The sequence below is a fragment of the Pristis pectinata genome, chromosome 5 (genome assembly GCF_009764475.1).
Source record: "Pristis pectinata isolate sPriPec2 chromosome 5, sPriPec2.1.pri, whole genome shotgun sequence".
Classification (NCBI taxonomy): Eukaryota; Metazoa; Chordata; class Chondrichthyes; order Rhinopristiformes; family Pristidae; genus Pristis; species Pristis pectinata.
Window position 1 is genome coordinate 37,784,919 of NC_067409.1, and position 19,235 is coordinate 37,804,153.

The following is a 19,235-nucleotide window of genomic DNA, read 5'->3' on the forward strand; positions in this document are numbered from 1 at the left end:
CCTTCCCCCTATCCACCGCAGATCATCTGCTTATCCCATCACACCATCATGTGTCTGACCAATCATTTGTTCACCAGTCCCATTCAATAGTTTACGTGCCGTAGCCAGTGATCTCTTGCCCTTTAAACCCAGTGCTTAACTATCTGGATGATCCTCTTCCCCAACTTCCTTGCTCTGTAATATCTTTAATGGTGGATAATTGTGGAGAATGGATCCATTATACCACACTTAAGCCAAGGTGAGAGCTGCCACTGGTCAAATTGTACAAGCCATGGTTTGGGAATCCCTGGATTAGGGTTGTATATCCACATGCTAAAAGGAAATTAGGCAACACTGAAATAAATAGTTGAGCTAGAGTCATAGGGTCATAGAAAGATACAGCACGGAAACGGGTCCTTCGACCTGTCGAGTCCACACCGACCATCAATCACCTATTTACGCAAATCCTACATTAATCTCAATTTTTATTCTCCCCACATTCTCATCAACTCTCACCAGACTACCACTCACCTACACACTAGGAGCAATTTACAGTGGCCAATTAACCTACCAACTAGCATGTCTTTAGAATGTGGGAGGAAACTGAAGCACCTGGAGGAAAACCATGCAATCACAGGGAGATCGTGCAAACTCCACACAGACAGCACCCAAGGTCAGGACTGAACCCACATCTCTGATGCTGTGAAGGAGTGATTCCACTAGGTGTGCCACTGTGCCCCATACTCATTTTTTTTTACCAGTGCTTCCACTATTTTAATACATACTTTCACAGCTGTGGAATGATGATGTATCTGGACAACTGGCAGGAGTGCTTGAAATCTTTGCTTTTATGGGGAAGTATTTAATTCAGTCAGCTTGAGAAAAAAAAATCAACAGACCACAAAGAGTCTCTTTTGATTGAGCCTCTTTTGATTCTGAAACTAGTTAAGCCTAACAGAGTTCTGACCTATTTGATGGACATTTATAACATGTACCTACTGATGTGAAAGAATAAAATGCAATAATTTAGAATTTTAAATTAGTCAGCAGCTTCTGGATTGGCCTTTACGATATACAGACTGCGATTAAAATGATCTGGATGTAGTTCCATGAATCATTCTTGTACATCATTGATTTCATGTAAATAGGAGGATTATTCAGCTCCATGAGGGATGATCTTTGTCAGCCGTTAAGTTGTTTGCTTACTCTCAGCCTGATTGCATGACATATTCAGTGGGCAATTTTAAATTTGGATGTTCATTGAAGCATTGGGGCAGGGAAGTTGCCTATTGAATCTTAAGTTCTCATCTCCTAGAAAATAAACAGAGATAAACAAATTCTAGTAATTGATGAGGTAAGGGATTGAGATAAAATGGCACAGCTTGAAATGCAGTTTCTGACACCCACAAGATATTTTAGATATATATTTAGGTTCAAGTTAAATGTATCTTAGGCATCTGTCATAAATTTGTACTGCAGTCATGGAGTCTCCATTGGTTTACAGGGTGATAGTCACTTTGGGGAATGAAATACGATTGATTTAAGTATTGTATTACTAACTGTTAATGCCTGTAAGACTTTCTAACAGTGACCCAAGGAGGCAATGAAAATAGCATTGACAGATTTCACCAATTCAGCAGCAGGCATCTTGAACAGATTTATCTGCCAGATACCAAAGAGACACCTGTATTTTACGGCAAATTTTTGTAAATACGATGATAAGAAATATTCAGCTACAGTTTTTCTTGCAACTTTTTCTTAGTAATGTGGCACCGAATGACATTACATCACAATTTAACTTAATAGCTTTCCTCCCCAAATCACTTTCTTTATTATTAAATTCTCCCAAGCAGTGATTGTGAATGAGGCGCGCAGCAGAGACATGAGGCATTACATTTGTCTGGAGTTTTGTTCAGTACAACTATTACTTATTAATAAAAAGGGTATTCTGGTCATTGGGGGGTCTTGAGTCATATTATTGACAAACTTGGCATTCTTATATTAATTATATTTAATGTTTTAACTCTAAGTATCTATTGAAATAGTTTTAATGCTCCGTTAAGTTTGAAAGAAATCAATTTAATTCAGGGTAAAACTTTAATTGCATTAGGTGTGCATCCATACTTGAGTAATATGATGTTCTTATAGACTAAACAGTTTCGTTTGCCAATTCCTGTTTTATTTGCTGTGATAATTGATTAGTTGACATCCTAGTTTTTAACTCTTTAGCCCTTTTATATACGTTAAATCCGCTGTCCATTTTGATTTAATGTTGCTCGCAAGGAAGGGAGATTGACATGAAGTGTTATGTGTAGGGAACAAAGCAGATTTAAAGGTTATAACAGTTTAGTTATTCTTGGTCTCTAGGGTTCAGCTGCATCAGGAAATTGCATGTCTTTGTTCAGTAATAGTCATGTTTTGGGTTATTGTCCTAATCTGGCAATCACTTTACATGCCAAGCTGTAAAACTCCTAATAAAGTTCTCTGGGGGGTTAACTGTAATAAGATGTTAGGTTTCTGTATTGGCTTCTTAATGACTTAAGGTACTCTTCTAAGTAACAGCTGTAGTTATCAGACTATGAGTATGACAGAGGAGTGGATTGTGAAGTCGTGCATATATTCCATTTGTACCCAGATGGCACATGAAAACTGCAGAATCACCCTTTCTGGAGCCTGACTGAATTCTCTACTTCAAGCCTAAAACTTGCCTAGCTGCAGCATCAGTGTTCAACTGGAGTGGCTGGAGTTTGAGCAGCAGTTAAAAGGCATGAAACTAGATCTTGCTCCACCCCACAGGCAAAATTGAAAATGTCAGGCAGTGTGGTTTCCCTGACAATAAAGGGGTTAATAATTTTTATTTACCTCTAGTATCTACATGAGAAAATTAACAAGAAAATGTAAGCTTACGAAAACATTGCTCAGCAAAGAAGTCTAGACCTGGCACCTCTGAAGATTCCATGTGCATAGGTCCTAATAAGTGAATATTTCTGTGGCTCCTGTATCACAGTCCCTGACCTTCCATGAATCGCCTGTCAAAAAGCTTCCAGTAGTGAAGTCCTGCCAGCATGGTATCCACTGAGAAATCTATTGAATGAGTAGCTTAGCAACTAAATGCTGCAACAAACATTCCCTGCTGGTTTAAACCCACTCTGGACTTTGGGAGGTATCTGAACAGTCTGCATTTTCCATGATGATCCTGGTCTAGAACTTTGAGCTCCAGTTCAGAGAAAGATCTAAACCATGCATTGCACAATGACTGACATCATTAGATGTACATTTGATGCCAGGATCTAGGAACTAAGTTGTTTTTATTTGCCTCTGGTGTATATAAAACCTTATACAAACAAAAGACAGATCACATGAAGGTTTTCCCATATCCAGTATGAATGGAAATTAAAATTTAATTTCATATATCTCTGTAATTATGGTTTCAAATAGCTTGGTCAAAACTTCTGTCACCTAGCACAGATGACCTTTTATTTGGTATTGCTGTTTTCCGTGATGATTTTCTTAGCAGTCCCTGACTATAGGAAAGACATGGAAGCCAGTTTGGATCAAAGACTGGAGTTCAGTCCACAAGTTCCATCTCTTTTCCACCGATAAGAAGTAGTAGTAATAAATTTAGTGTCCTGAATGTGTTGTTTATCTTTTCTAAACCGATGGCCCCTGGAGGGTCATTGTGCTGGAGAGTGAGTTCAAACACTGGGTAATAGTGGGCTACTAGATCTGATTTTAACTGAATATAAAGGAAATTGCATCAGCTCACTAAACTTCCAAAAATGAAATTTCATGGGAAAAACAACTTGCAGGGAATTCTCCCTGGAATCTCCACCAATATTTATCACTCAAATAGTATCAGTTTGAAAAATAGTTATCTGGGCACTTGTTGTTGTTTGTATGTCCCTGCGTGCAGGCAGAGTGCTCCAGTTCCACAACAGTCACTGCTGTTCAAATGCATTTCATTGGCTTTGAAGCATAATATGTAGTGAAAAGCATGGTATGAATGCAAGTTTGTTCCTAGAAAAGAGTAAATAAACAAGTGTGCAGATTGTAACATAGTATTCATTTCACATTCTACTTTGACTTACAACAAAAAATGAGTAAAAATGAATTAGTAAATTAAAAATAATACTTTTATTGTTTGAGAGGGAAGAGGATGAAAAGTGAATCTTTAACATTCAGACAGGTGTTAGCTGTATAAAATAATGGCAACTGCTTCCTGCTGGTATTTGTTACATAAAATCATCATTGCTATAGAATTCAGATATACTTTATGAAAACTGTCAAATCATAAAAATAATTTAATTGGTAATTTTTCTAACAGATGCATTGCAATTTTTATGTGTCCAATACATTTCAACAATTCAATTATACTTTGTCTCAAGTAGACATAAAAATGAATGGATTGTACCATCACTGTTAAAATGTTAAGGTATGGTTTAGCAATAGATTGATTGCATGTAATGAATGTTCCAAAACATTTCAGAATCATTATTTCTTCTGTAATGAGGCATCTGAGGTGGTTAGCTGGCATCTATTTTAATCACATGTAAAATTAAAAACTCAAAGGTAATATTTAGCAATTATCATGAAAAGTACTAATTACAATATTAGGATGTATTGTTAGCAATAGTGATGGAATGGTGAATTTTGTGTAATTATATTTTGGAAGGAGTAAAAGGCTGACTTTCTTTCTACGTTAGCTTGACCCTGACACTCCCTATTTAAAAAGAAACAAATATGACCTTTTCCATTCGCTATTAATATTTCAGGTTTTCCATCTGTCCTTTCTAACATTTTTCATGTCCCAAGATGCCTCACATTGATTGCTGTTTGCTTCAAGTCTCTTACAATTTTATTAGCATTATTTAAAGCCTAGTTCAGTGATGGTACTCTCATTTCAGAATCAGAAGTTCATCACTTTCCTTTCCACTGCATCAGCCTCTGCTAAACCTAGCTACACGTAATCTTCATACAAAGTAAACAACATTCTTGGATTAAACCTAGTTATTATGTTGTCTAAAAATAAAACCATTTGTAGTTTCTGGATTGGTGACTAAAATCTCCACAAATTAACTTTGGGAAACAACAAGGATGGGGAAGGGATGAACAGGATAGAGAAAATATCTTTGATGGGATGGGGCCTGGATAGCTGTGCTGAGAGGCTGTAATGCCACCTGGCTGATAGATTACTGAGGGCAGTTAAAGGAACAGGAAAGCGTAAAATGCAGGTCAGAGCTGAAGGAACTGCCCAGCCTGACCAAGAGTATCAGTGGATGAGAGAAAATATCGCAGATGTATGACCTAACAGCAGAATGGAAAGAGATATATAAGATATTTGTTTGAAAGTTTACACTCTTTAAATTGATTTTAATAAGTCTACCCTCCCTAGTGTTGATTATGAATAGTTATTAACTCTGAAATCACAATTGCACATCTCTGCTTTCATTTCCTGGCTTCCCACCACTTTGAGGTGGTATGTGTGCAATGGACATTTCTGTTCTCTTCCTTCTGCGCAACTATATTTTAAGAAGAACCATCATCAAGTGCAGATGATCATCATTGACTTATCTTTCAAGGATGGAATCTTTCATAAGTTTTCAGAAAGACAAGATACTTTTGGGTTTACACAGGTAGTGAATTACATTTAGCAATAGGTAATGACATGCAACAGATCTAGTTGCAAGCTCTCTCCACTACCCCATGGCCATACCTGCTTTAATATTGCTGTGCTCAAAATATAATTTTTCATGGTAGTCAGGGGATTTTTTTCTGCTGCAGTGTTTTATTATTCATTATGAGAGAGAGAGACAACATATTTTTCAGCCCTGGGTTAGATATCTCAAGCCACATGTAGAGCAAAGCCTTCTGTGTTCAATTCCACGATTACTACTTTATTTACCCTAACTTCAGAGAATCATTTCTGTTGCAAATTTGAGATGTCCTATGTCTTTTAGTGTCTTATTAAGTGACATAAGAAATATGGCACCAATTTATGATTTGTGAACAATTGTAGATAGTCAATGTGGGTGGATTCAGTACAAGCATGGCTTTCTTAATATTCACCTTCATCTGTAATCTCAATCTCCCTGCATCTGACATCATTCTCCTTATCAGATCATCAGCAATTTGTCAATGATACCATTTAACCCAGTTTATCTGAGGTACTCAAATGGAAGTCAAAAAAACTGCAGACACTGTAAATCTGAAATAAATACAGAAAATGCTGGGTACACTCCGCAGGTCAGGCAGCATCTTTTTTTTAATTTTACTTACAGCGTGGTAACAGGCCCTTCTGGCCCAATGAGTCCGCACCGCCCATTTTAAACCCCTAAATTAACCTACCCGTACGTCTTTAGAATGTGGGAGGAAACTGGAGCACCCGGAGGAAACCCACGCAGACACGGGAGAACGTACAAACTCCTTACAGACAGACACGGGAATCGAACCCCGATCGCTGGCGCTGTAATAGCTTTGCGCTAACCGCTACACTACCGTGCCACCCTACACTGTGGAAAGAGAAACAGAATTAACATTTCAAGTTGAAGACCCTTCATCAGAACGGGGAAAAGAGAGTTGGATTAAATTGCAGAGAGGTTTGAGGAGAGGTGGATAGAATAAAGAGATAATCTTTGATAGGATGGGGGCTGGATTGCTGTGTTCAGCTATTGATGAAGCTGTATGGTTGATAGATTAATTAGAGCAAGCTGTAGCATTCACATCAGAGCTCTTCGGAGATGCCCAGCCGACCAAAGCAGAAATGACGAGTGCACGTGAGTTGACTGAAATTGTCAAATTTGATATTGTGTCCAGAAGTTTGCAACATGTCCAGATGAAAGATGAGGGAGAGAGCTAAAGGGACAAGCACGTGGAAGGTCACAGGCACACGGAAGTTCAAGGTCACCCCAGTGGACTGAAAAAAGTGCTCCAATGGGAATCATCCAGTTGGCATTTGGCTTCTCCTATGTAGAGGAGACAACATCCAGTTGCCTGGCACTTAACTTCTCCATCCCACTCCCAACTTGATCCACCTGTTTGTGGCATCCTGCACTGTTCCAACAAGGCCTAAAGTAATCATCAGAAACAGCACCTCACCTTCTGTCTGGGCACAACTAGGTATGTTCCATCCTTCTGCTCTCAGTATTAGATTCAACAGTTCTGGGTAACTTGCTTTCTTTATTTGTTTTCAAACTGGCTGCTTCTGCTGTAGGTCATCCATCTGATTTATTAACTCAGTTTTTTCTCTCTCCACTGACACAACCTGATCTGGGCATTTCCCACAGCTCTGGCCTTCATATCACAGCTTTTACATGTCCCTTTGTTTGTTTTCTTTTATCTCTAACTGTTCTCATTAATCTATCAATTTAGATGGTTCCATTAACATCTTATGCCAGGGCAATCCTTGCCCCCCCCCCCTCCATCAATGTTTGTCCCATCCATCCCTCCCCCACCCACTCTGCAACTTAACACTAACTTGATCCTATTCTTCCCCAAATCTGATGAAGGATTCTTCAACTTGAAACATTAGCTCTGTTTTGCTTTCAACAGATTCTGCCCATCTAAGGTACACATTTAAGTAATATCACTGTACATATTTATCTTACTCTCCATGGCCCATCCTGTCACTTTTCCCTCCTGATTGCCACCTATCTTGTGGAAATTTGTGTTGGCTCAGCTTGCTATTTTCCCTCTGTGGTGAATTACAAACTTATCGCCATACCATATTATACAGTCATACCATTGGTAAGCCCTGAGTGAAAGTGAGGAAAAGAGACAATTGATTGGATAACTGCTCAGTTTATTCAGAATATTGTTTCCTATTGTTTCATTTATATTTTTGTAATACTACAGTACAAAATACTTCATTTTATACTTATCTTTCTCCCTTGGTATTAAATTAAATAGTGTTGGAGGTCAGGAAGCTGGAAAAACTGCAGTTGGGAGAGTAAGAGCAAGAATATCCCCTAAGTTAATGTGTGGGGCCAGGAGGGGGAGGGGGAGTGCTGTTTAATGGTCAGCTGTCAAATATCCAATGAGTGGGAAGATGGGAAACTCAGGAACTAGGAAAGTCCCTACAGTGGGAAGGGCAGTACTGGCACAGAATCTTTACATATACATTCATATAAAAAAGGAAAAACTAGAATTTATACAGACAGCATTTTACTCATCTTGAACTTAGCAGCCATTAAGGATCCACTTTTGCTTCCAGTCCAGTTTTGGGGTTTCTGATGTGGCTCAATGGGGCCAACCTGGGAACTTCCACAGATGGGACAGAGGTGGTCAGTGGGGTGGGTAGATTATGAGGTGGTGCTCTCCTTCTGTCACTTATGCTGGACTTCTGTGTACTCCCGATACATGACCTCAGGGTTGTCAATTCCAACCTGAATGCTTCGTCTCCACAGAGTGGCCATGGGCTGAAGGTTCCCAGCAGTCGGTGGGGATGTTACGTTTCTTCAAGGCAATTTTGAGCACATCCTTGAATCTTTTGCTCTGTCTACCTGGCTAGTCCAGCAACTCAGTGACACGCCTTGCAGAATTTGTGAATGCCTTATGACCCATCTGCTCACTCTGACACTGATCCAACATGTTATGGTCATCAGTGCACACGTCCCAACCCCAGAGGCTTCAGATGAGGCCAAGGACTTCAACCCTGAAAAAGTCCTGGTCTGCATCCGAAAGGAGGCAAAGTGATCCTCTTGGGTGACCTCAACTCCAGAGTTGGGAGGGACACAACCCTTTGGCAAGGTGTGATGGGCAACAAAGAAGTAGACAAGACTAATCCCAATGGGGTCCTTCTTCCCAGCAAAACACACAGAGCATGGCCACGCCATCTCATTTCACTTCATCAGATGACAAGCACAAGACTCCATGGCAACACCCTGTCTAAGCACTGGTACTTGTTAGATTATATTATCATCGGGACCACAAAGATGTTTGCATCACCCATTCCATGACAGGCACTGATGACTGCTGGACTGAACACAGTTTAATGCACTGTATTTTTCCATCAACTTGGCCACAACAGATCAGTGCCGGTAGCATTGTCACAAAAAGATCAGTGTCGATGCTCTCCACAAAAGCAGTTAAATTCAGACAGCATCACACTGACAACCTGTCAACCACCAGACTCTACAGGAGCCACAGCATGTCCACAGCTTACAGGCTGCACTGAAGTCTACCTGCACTAACTCTATCTAATTGGCACCTGCAAAGCATTTTATTACATCTCCTAGAAATAACTGAAAATGCTTTATGTGTAATGTGTTACTTTAACATGCAATGACTGTTGTTGCATAGAGAAAAGACCACGAATGGGTAATATTCATGTTACTTAAAAACATAAGAAATAGAAGCAGGAAGAGACCAATTGCTTCACTGCATCTGCCACACCATACATAGAACAGTACAGCAGAGTACAAGCCCTTCGGCCCATGATGTTGTGCCGACCTATATAAGCACCTACTCCTTGATCAATCTAACCCTTCCCTCCTACACAGCCCATAACCCTCCATTTTTCTCATATGCATGTGCCTATCTAAGAGTCTTTTAAATGTCCCTATTATATCAGCCTCTACCAGCACCCTTGACAGTGCGTTCCAGGCACCCACCACTCTCTGTCTAATAAACCTACCTCTGACACCTTCCGTAAACTGTCCTCCTATGATCTTAAACTCTGGTATTGACCTTTGCCGCCTTGGGGAAAAGGTGCTGGCTGTCCACTCTGTCTATGCCCCTCATAATGTTATACCCCTCTATCAAGTTGCCTCTCATCCTGCATCGCTCCAAAGAGAAAAGCCCTAGCTTGTTCAACCTTTCCTCATAAGGCATGCTCTCTAACCCGGGCAGCATCCTTGTAAATCTCCTCTGCATCCTCTCTAAAGCTTCTACATCCTTCCTATAATGAGGTGACCAGAACCGAACACAATATTCCAAGTGTGGTCTAACCAGAGTTTTATAGAGCTGCAACATTACCTCGTGGCTCTTGAACTCAGTCCCCCGACTAATGAAGTCCAGCGCACCATATGCCTTCTTAATCACCCTATCAACTTGTGCGGCAACTTTGAGGGATCTATGGACTTGCACCCCAAGATTCCTCTGTTCCTCCACACTGCTAAGAATCCTGCCATTAACCATGTACTCTGCCTTCAAGTTCTTCCGAAGTGTATCACTCACACTTTTCCGGATTGAACACTATCTGCCACTTCTCCACCCAACTCTGCATCCAGTCTATATCCTGTTGTAACCTCTGACAACCTTCTACACTATCCACAACACCTCTAACCTTTGTGTCATCTGCAAATTTACTAACCCACCCTTCCACTTCCCCATCCAAGTTATTTATAAAAATCACATTTATAAAAATTCAACATGGCTGATCTCTTACCTCAGTGCCACTTTCCTACACTATCCCCATATGCCATAATTCCCCTTAACATTTAGAAGATCTTTGTTTTGAATGAACTCAGTAAATGAACCTCCAAAGCCTTCCAGAGTAGAGAATTTCAAAGACTTAGCATCCTCTGGGTGAAGAGATATCTTCTCATTACTGCCCTAAACGACATCAATTATTCTGAGACTGTGACCCCAGGTTCTAGGCTCCTTGGTTAGGAGAGACATCCTCTCTACATCCAGCCTGTTGAGCTCTGCTAGAATTTTATAAATTTAAGATCGCCTCTCATTCTTCTGAATTCTAGAGAATACAGGACTTGCCTACTCAAAATCTACTCATATGGTAAACTTGCCATTCCAAAACCAATCTGGTGAATCCTCTCAGCACTCCTACTAAGTCCTGTTAGGTAAGGAAACAAAACTGTAAACACAATACCCTGGGTGCTATCTCACTTGTAGAATTACTGTAATACATTTTACTCCTTTACTTAAATCCTACTGCATTAATGGCCATCATAACATTTGCCTTCATAATTGCTTGCTGGACTGGAAATATTAACTTACGGTAACTTGTGTACAAAGGCACCTAAGTTACCTTTGAACATCAACAGTACTGTATCTCTCACCATGTAAAAAATCCTGTGCTTTTTCTCTTTTCCTACCAAGGTGAATGCCCTCACATTATTTTAATTTATATTCCATCTGCTTTGTCCTCACACATTCACACTTTCCTTTGTAGCATGGAATTACAAACAGAAGACTGACATTCACCTTGAGGCCATTGGTCATACTGGCGATGTAGGATTTGTTGTGGAAAATGCTGCTCTACTTTGTTTAAATATAATTTTTTTGTGTGCAGGATTGTTTTTTATTTCTTGCATGCACCAAAACCTGTGCCCTAGTTGGAAAAGATAGGAATTAAGAAAGAAACCTGGAAATCTGAACTAAATATAGAAAATGTTGGAATCCATGTGCTGCATGTGGTAATGTGAACGAAGTTTAAAAGGATGTTTATCCCCTCCCCAAGAACTCAGAACTGACACAGAAGATCCATTTTAACTCATTTGTACTCATGCACTCTGGAGTTATAATGGTTGCAGATGTTAGCTTTTCAAAGGTTGAACTGGAAATATCCAAAACTATCTTTTTACTTGGTCATTATTGACGCAGCTGCTTTAGGTTTGGTTTTAGGTGGAGACTGTTCATCATGACTAAACCATATGTGAGACCCTGTACCCAATCGAAGACTAAGTGAAAATCAAAAATATCTCAGATGTTGGAAATCTGAAACAAAATCAGAAAATCCTGGAAAAACTTAGCAGATCAAGTAGCATCTGCAGTGAGAGAAACAGAGTTAACATTTCCGATCTAACGAAAGTTCTTTGACTGGAAACATTAACTCTATTTCTCTTTCCACAGATGGTGCCTGACCTGCTAACTGTTTCCACCATTTTCTATTTTTGTTATTAACCTAAGATTGCTCTTTACAACTTCTCTGAATTTTACAAATGGGCGACTACCATTTATTTGTAGTAGAAGATTAGTAGAAGATTCTGTATGTGATTTTATATATACGTATAATTTACTGCAGTTAACTGAATTGTGTACTGACAAGCTGTTAAATATTATCACTTCAGTGGTTTCTTTGTGTTTTGTAGCTTTATATGAAGGTCAAATGTGATGATTCCTCCCTGCTGGATCACACAGAACAGCTATTGGAGGAGTTGGGGCCTGGTGAAGAGCTGGACTTGTCAGACAGTGAGAACCTTCCCATTGAGAATATCGAGGATGACTTTGTAGAAAGCAGTGAGGATGAGGAAATGCAACAGTAATACTTCAAGTAACATTTTCCTCAAAAATGGGGAATAAGAAAACACTTTTCTAAAGAAGTCACATTTTATGAGGGGGCTGAAGAAAGATCTGGAGTCACCACCACAGTTTCACCTGTTGCTGTGGATGATGTTATTCCTAGCACTGAACTTCAAACAAGGTATCTGTACATCTGACTTAATTTGAGAATAAAAATGTTTATTGCCTTAAGAATTCACAAATAAAAATTCTGTGAATATTAAAACTCAAGGCACTCCAACAGTATTCTTCATATATTCTACTGCTGATCCAGGCCAGGCTTTGGCCAGTGTTAGCACTGTGATGTCACCATTGTTACATCTTATACTTGTGTCAGCAATGGATTTTAGTTTGGTGCTGCAGAACCCATTTAAAATGAACAATGTAAGTATTCTGGAGCACTGTATTCTTCCCTGTAAAATTATCTTAAAGATGATAACTTTGGGGGCAGAATTTAGACAAAAACTCAAATATGGCATCTGCAATGAAACCAGAAATTGTTGAAAATATGCTACGCCCATAAAAAATGGACTTTGACAGAGTTTGTGGTTAAAAGCGAGTCTCCACTCTGGTGACCATTTTGTAGGACGCCTGCACTCTGTCCACAATGGCCATCTCCAGCTTCCAGTTGCATGTCATTTACTTCTCCTTCCTCCTTCCTGTCTGTTCTCAGCTTTCTTAATTGCTATAGAGAGATCAAACGCAAATTGGAAGAATAACATCTCTTATTCTGCTTGGGTAACTTACAACACAATTGTATTAATATTCAATTTTCCATTTATAGGTAACCCACACAATCAGTGTTCTCCTCCCACACACACTGGACTGTCCACCTAATTTTCTTCTCCCATTGTTCATTCATCCCATTATTGCCCTCTCCCCACCTGGTTCCGTCTGCCCATAATCCCCTATCCATCTGGTGCCACCTATCACCTGCCAGCCTTGTGTCCCACCCCCCTACGTACGGCTATATACTGAAAATCTTTCAATAGAGACTCAAGAGACTGCAAATGCTGGAATCTGGAGCATCAAACAATCTGCTGGAGGAACTCAGCGGCTGGACAGCATCTGTGGGAGGAAAGAAATTGTTAATGTTTCGGGTCGAAACTCTGCATCAGGACCAAATTCCTTGACCCACTGGGTTCTTCCAGTGTTTTGTTTCTCTTCTAAGTTCCAGTATCTGCAGTCTCTTTTGTCTTCAATCTCTCTCCGCCCGGATTGTTTAACTTGCCCTATCCTCTTTCAATCTTGATGGACTTGCTTGGTTACTTAAGCATTTGTTCATTCCTTGGCCACAAAGAAGTTTTTGGTTAAACTCCTATTATAATTTCTCAAATAAAATCAAACAATAATAAAATAACATGAGACAGAACAGCGTTCATAAATAAAAATTCATAGACTGCTTTTTAATTAGGCACAATCATATAAGAATGAATGTCAAATTATTATCTTTTGAATAAAATCTTAAGTTATGTACAGGGCTCTTTCATAGTGGTATTATTCCACTCACTGTTTTGAATATAATAAAAATTATTAGTTTTGATTTATTGGGTCTGCAATCTTTAAAAGTTTGCAATTTAAGAAATTCAGAGTTGGATTCATAAGCTGAATCCTTAGATCATAAAATTAAATAAATCATTTGTTCATTTGTATTTTCTCCTGTAATAAAAATCACTCTGACAAGTCTCAGGTTGAATTACATTTGTGTTTATCATTGATGACTAAATATTTGAAGACTGTAGATTGTAAGGTGATATGGTGTAAATTACATTTATATATCAGCCTTTGTGGAAAGAAATAATGTTCATCATCACATAATAACATTGGGACTACCAATTAAGTGTATTATGTTTGCCTAAATATCATTCTCATTAAGTAATATACCTAAATGAAAACTAATCTGTTTGAAACCTAGAATTTATTTTGATTATCCTCATTTAACATGCTGGTAAAAATACTTAACAAGTAATTTTTGAAGATGAGAAGTACTGAGGCAGAAGTTAACTGACCAGAACCTAGAATCAAATATAATCAGGTTCCTTGTTTAAATCTTACCATTTGTAATGTGTGCATTTATTTAAAATTTGTAGTAATGGTAACATTAATATTACATAACCACTATTCTTAATGTTGGTGAACAAAGTTTTTTCTCCAAAGTAAAATGAAACAATGACACAGACACAAGAAATTTTGGAATCTGGAGCAATACACAAAAAGTTTCTCCAGCACTTTTTGTAAGATGAAACAATAGTAGTTATTGAAACTGAAGTAGCTTTAAAAATCTATAATTGTTTCCGATATTGCATCTTCTAATGTAAATTCATTTTAGATTCCGAGAATACAATGTGTGTATGTTATTACTGAATAGTGTAGTAGAGGAAAGGAAGTCCACATTTTAAAACTCAGTTTATTATTATATCTTGTAAGTAGTATAATATGAAAAGCATTTCTCTAAGCAAATGATTCCTTGGTTTAATAAATCTATAATAATAATCATGAGAAAGAATATAAGATATTAGTTTTTAAAAGTGAAATGAGATATCAAGAGATCAAAATGTGTCATTGATCAAAAGCCCCAAACAGGGACTATAGAATCAGCCGCCCATTGTGCAAACACATATCTGTATGACATCATAGTGCGCATTGAATCAGATTGAAGCACTGCAGTCATACCATATCTTGTTTCGAATGACAATGTACAAGGCTCCATGAACAAGGGTTGGCAGAGTCGTGCTACAGGTAGTGCAGCTGCCTCACAGCTCCAGGATTGATCCTGACCTCCAGCATTGTCTGTGTGGAGTTTGAACATTCTCCAGGTTTCTCACCGGGTGCTCCGGCTCCCTCCCACAACCTAAAGGATGTTGGGTTAATTGGCTAATGTAAATTCACCCGAGCGTAGTGGTTGGTTGAAGAATCAGTAACATATGAGAAAAAGTAGGCTGCAGGGATATAAGTGGGGAATGATGTTGATAGGATTGCTCTGAGAGCTGGCATAGACACAGTGAGCTTCCATGCAATAAGGGAATATACGAAACAACCTCATGGTGGATGGAGCTCAGCAGGCAAATGCATAACTCAAGGCTGCAGTGTTTTCAATCATCTGCGGACATGTGAAGTGAATGATTCATCTCATCATCCTCTTGCAGTCCTATGTTGTAATCACCAGTTGGGCACCTCATTTTTAAGTATACTTGGTATGGGGTTCTGTACAAGAAATCAAGGTATGACCTTCAAAGAGCTATCAGGGATGCTAAGAGACAATACCAACTCAAAATCAAGTCCCTGACCAGCTGCCAGTTATGGCAGGGCTTACATGCCATAACAGGCTACAAGACGAAGTCAGGCTGCATAGCTAACAACAGCGCATCCCTTCCTGATGAACTTAACGCATTCTATGCGCGTTTTGAACAAAAGGGAAGTGGATTGTCACCATCCACCCTGACAGCCACCAACGCAGCTGAACCTGTGATCACAGTGGAGGACGTAAGATCAGTCTTCCGGAGAGTGAACATGAGGAAAGCACCTAGCCCAGATGGTGTCCTGGGCCGTGTGCTCAGATTTTGTGCTGATCAGCTGGCAGAAGTATTTGCCGACATATTCAACCTCTCCCTGCTTCAATCTCAGGTTCTGTCCTGTTTTAAGAAGACCACTATCATCCCAGTACCAAAGAAAAGCAAGGTAACATGCCTCAATGACTACCGACCAGTGGCTCTGACATCCACCATCATGAAGTGCTTTGAGAGGTTGGTCATGGCTCCAGCCTACCAGACAACCTGGACCCATTGCAATTCGCCTATCGGCGAAACAGGTCTACAGGGGATGCCATCTTCCTGGCCCTACACTCAGCTCTGGAGCATCTAGACGGTAAAGACACATACGTTAGACTATTGTTTATTGACTACAGCTCTACCTTCAATACAATAATTCCAAGCAAGCTTGTCACCAAACTCCGAGACCTTGGACTCAACACCTCCCTCTGTAACTGGATCCTTGACTTTCTAACAAACAGACCACAATCAGTGAGGATAGGCAGCAATACCTCTGGCACGATTATTCTCAACACTGGTGCCCCACAAGGCTGCATCCTCAGCCCTCTATTCTACTCCCTATACACTCACGACTGTGTGGCCAGATTCTGCTCTAACTCCATCTACAAATTTACAGATGATACCACTGTTGTAGGTCGTATCTCAAACAGCAATGAGTCGGAGTACAGAAAGGAGATAGAGAACTTAGTGGAATGGTGTCATGACAACAACCTTTCTCTCAATGTCAACAAAACAAAAGAGCTGGTCATTGACTTCAGGAAAGGGGGCGGTGTACATGCACCTGTCTACATCAATGGTGCTGAGGTCAAGAGGGTTGACAGCTTCAAGTTCCTGGGAGTGAACATCATCAACAGCCTGTCCTGGTCAAATCACATAGATGCCACGGCCAAGAAAGCTCACCAGCGCCTCTACTTCCTCGGAGGCTAAAGAAATTTGGTTTGTCCCCTTTGACTCTCACCAATTTTTACCAATGCACCATAGAAAGCATCCTATCAGGATGTATCACGGCTTGGTACGGCAACTGCTCTGCCCAGGACCGCAAGAAGCTGCAGAGAGTTGTGGACACAGCCCAGCACATCATGGACACCAGCCTCCCCTCCTTGGACTCTCATTACCTCTCATTGTCTTGGTGAAGCAGCCAGCATAATCGAAGACTCCACCCACCCAGGACATTCTCTCTTCTCTCCTCTTCCATCAGGTAGAAGATACAGGAGCCTGAGGGCGTGTACCACCAGACTTAAGGATAGCTTCTACCCCACTGTGATAAGACTATTGAACGGTTCCCTTATACAATGAGATGGACTATAACCTCACGACCTACCTGACCTTGCACCCTATTGCACTGCACTTTCTCTGTAGCTGTGACACTTTACTCTGTACTGTTATTGTTTTTACCTGTACTACATCAATGCACTCTATACTAACTCAATGTAAGTGCACTGTGTAATGAATTGACCTGTACGATCGGTTTGTAAGACAAGCTTTTCACTGTACCTCAGTACAAGTGACAATAATAAACCAATATACCAATACCAATACCCATCCGCAGGGTCATTTCCATCTGGCACAGGTAACGTGATTCCATCAAAATGTAAGAAACTCAGAATCAATAAGGGGAAAGCAGGTATCTTGATTAGCACTTCATCCACCACCCAAAACATTCTTTCCCTTCACCTCTGGTGCAGTGGGTACCACCCGGAAATGTGATGCAATAATTCACTAAGGCTTCTTTAATAATATCTTCCAAATACATGACCTGTAAGGAAAGATCAGCAGGCACATGGTGTTACCACCTCTAAAAGAAGAAGAGGCCAATGTAGTTATCCTTTAACTGGTTCCTTCCCCACTTCCTACAAATCAGATAGACAACTGTGCCACTCAGCAGATCTAATTCATCAGAGAAATCAGATTCATCCAATTCAATTCACTCCATGTATTATTAAAAAAATGGTTGTGTGCATTGGATACTGCAAGGCTATGGACCCTGACATCATTCTGGCTGAAGATACCTGCTCTGGAACCAGCCACATCCCCAGACAAGCTGTAGTAGTACAGGTACAACTTTGGTATCTGCCCTGCCAAGTGTCCAGTATTCCCTGTTCACAAAAGGCAGATAAATCTAATCTGACCAATAACTGCCCGACAGTATACCCTCAATCATCAGCAAAATGGTGGTAGGTTTCATAACAGGGTTGTTCAGCTGACACTTGTTCACAAATAATCTATTTTCATTCCAGACCTCTTAAAAGACTAGGTCAAAACATAAATGAAAGAGCCAAGTTCCAGATATGCAATGAGAGATGCGTAGTGAGATTTGTTAGTAAGGCAGCCTTTGAGCAAATGTGGCATTAAGAAACACTAGCGTAATTGAAGCAGAAGAGAAGAAAGAGGAAGACTCCATGATAAATATCAAAGATACACAAAGGAAGATGTTTGCAGTTGTTGGAAGCCAATCATTTCAGTCCCTGATCATCACTTCTGAAGTTCTTCAAGGTAGTGTCCAGAAGCCAAGAATCTTTGGCTGCTTTACTGATGATCTTCCTTCCATCAGGAACGGGAGTGTTTGCCAATGACTGCGCGGCGTTCAGTTTTATTTGCTCCACAGATAATGAAACAGTCCATGGTAGCATCCAGTAAAGCCTGGACAATGGCACCTCATGTTCCATCTGGCAGCATGAACATTGGATTCTCCAACTTCCAGTAACTGCTCCCGCTTTGCCCCTTTTCTCTCTCTCCCTCTCTTCATCAACCTGACCCCAATCGCCATGCCTCTTTCCCCCTCCCCCCCCTCTCCATCTGCCCACACTGACAGGTAAGGCAGATGAATTTAGGGCTTTGATAGCTACGTGGGACTGGGATATTATAGCCGTTACAGAAACATGGCTAAGGGAGGGATAGGACTGGTAGCTTAATGTTCCGGGGTGCAAGTGCTTTAGGCGGGATAGAGACAGAGGAAAGAGAGGAGGGGGAGTTGCATTTTTGATTAAGGGGAATGTCACAGCAGTAGTCAGATGAAATTACCGAAAGATCATCTGGTGAGGTTTTATGGGTGGAACTGAGAAATAAGAAGGGGATGATCACATTGCTGGGGTTGTACTATAGGCCCCCAAATAGTCAATGAGAATTAGAAGAAGCAATATGCAGGGAGATTGTGGAGAGTTGCAAGAATAATTGTGTTGTCATAGAAGGGAATTTTAACTTTCCTAACATAGACTGGGACTGCCATACTGTTAAGGGCTTAGATGGGGTGGAATTTGTTAAAGAAAGTTTCCTTAGGCGATATATAGAGGGCCTACTGGGAAGAGGGCAAAGCTCAACCTACTCTTGGGTAATAGAGCCAGGTAGGTGTCTGAGGTGACAGCGGAGGAGCAATTTAGGACCAGTGACCATAGTTCTATTAGTTTTAAATTAGTTCTGGAAAGGGACAGAAATGGTCCACAGGTTCAAGTTCTAAACTGGGGAAAGGCAAAT

General features: G+C 40.2%; 1 protein-coding gene across 1 annotated transcript in view; it reads left to right on the forward strand.

The window, feature by feature from the left end:
* The window catches only part of si:dkey-12j5.1 (uncharacterized), a 272,001-nt gene extending 257,777 nt beyond the window's left edge, over nt 1-14,224 (forward strand). The window contains exon 11 of the mRNA XM_052016283.1: nt 12,027-14,224. Coding sequence (XP_051872243.1) covers nt 12,027-12,200 — 174 coding nt within the window. The 3' untranslated portion in view covers nt 12,201-14,224. The remainder of the gene's footprint in view (nt 1-12,026) is intronic.
* The last annotated feature ends 5,011 nt before the right edge of the window (nt 14,225-19,235 follow it).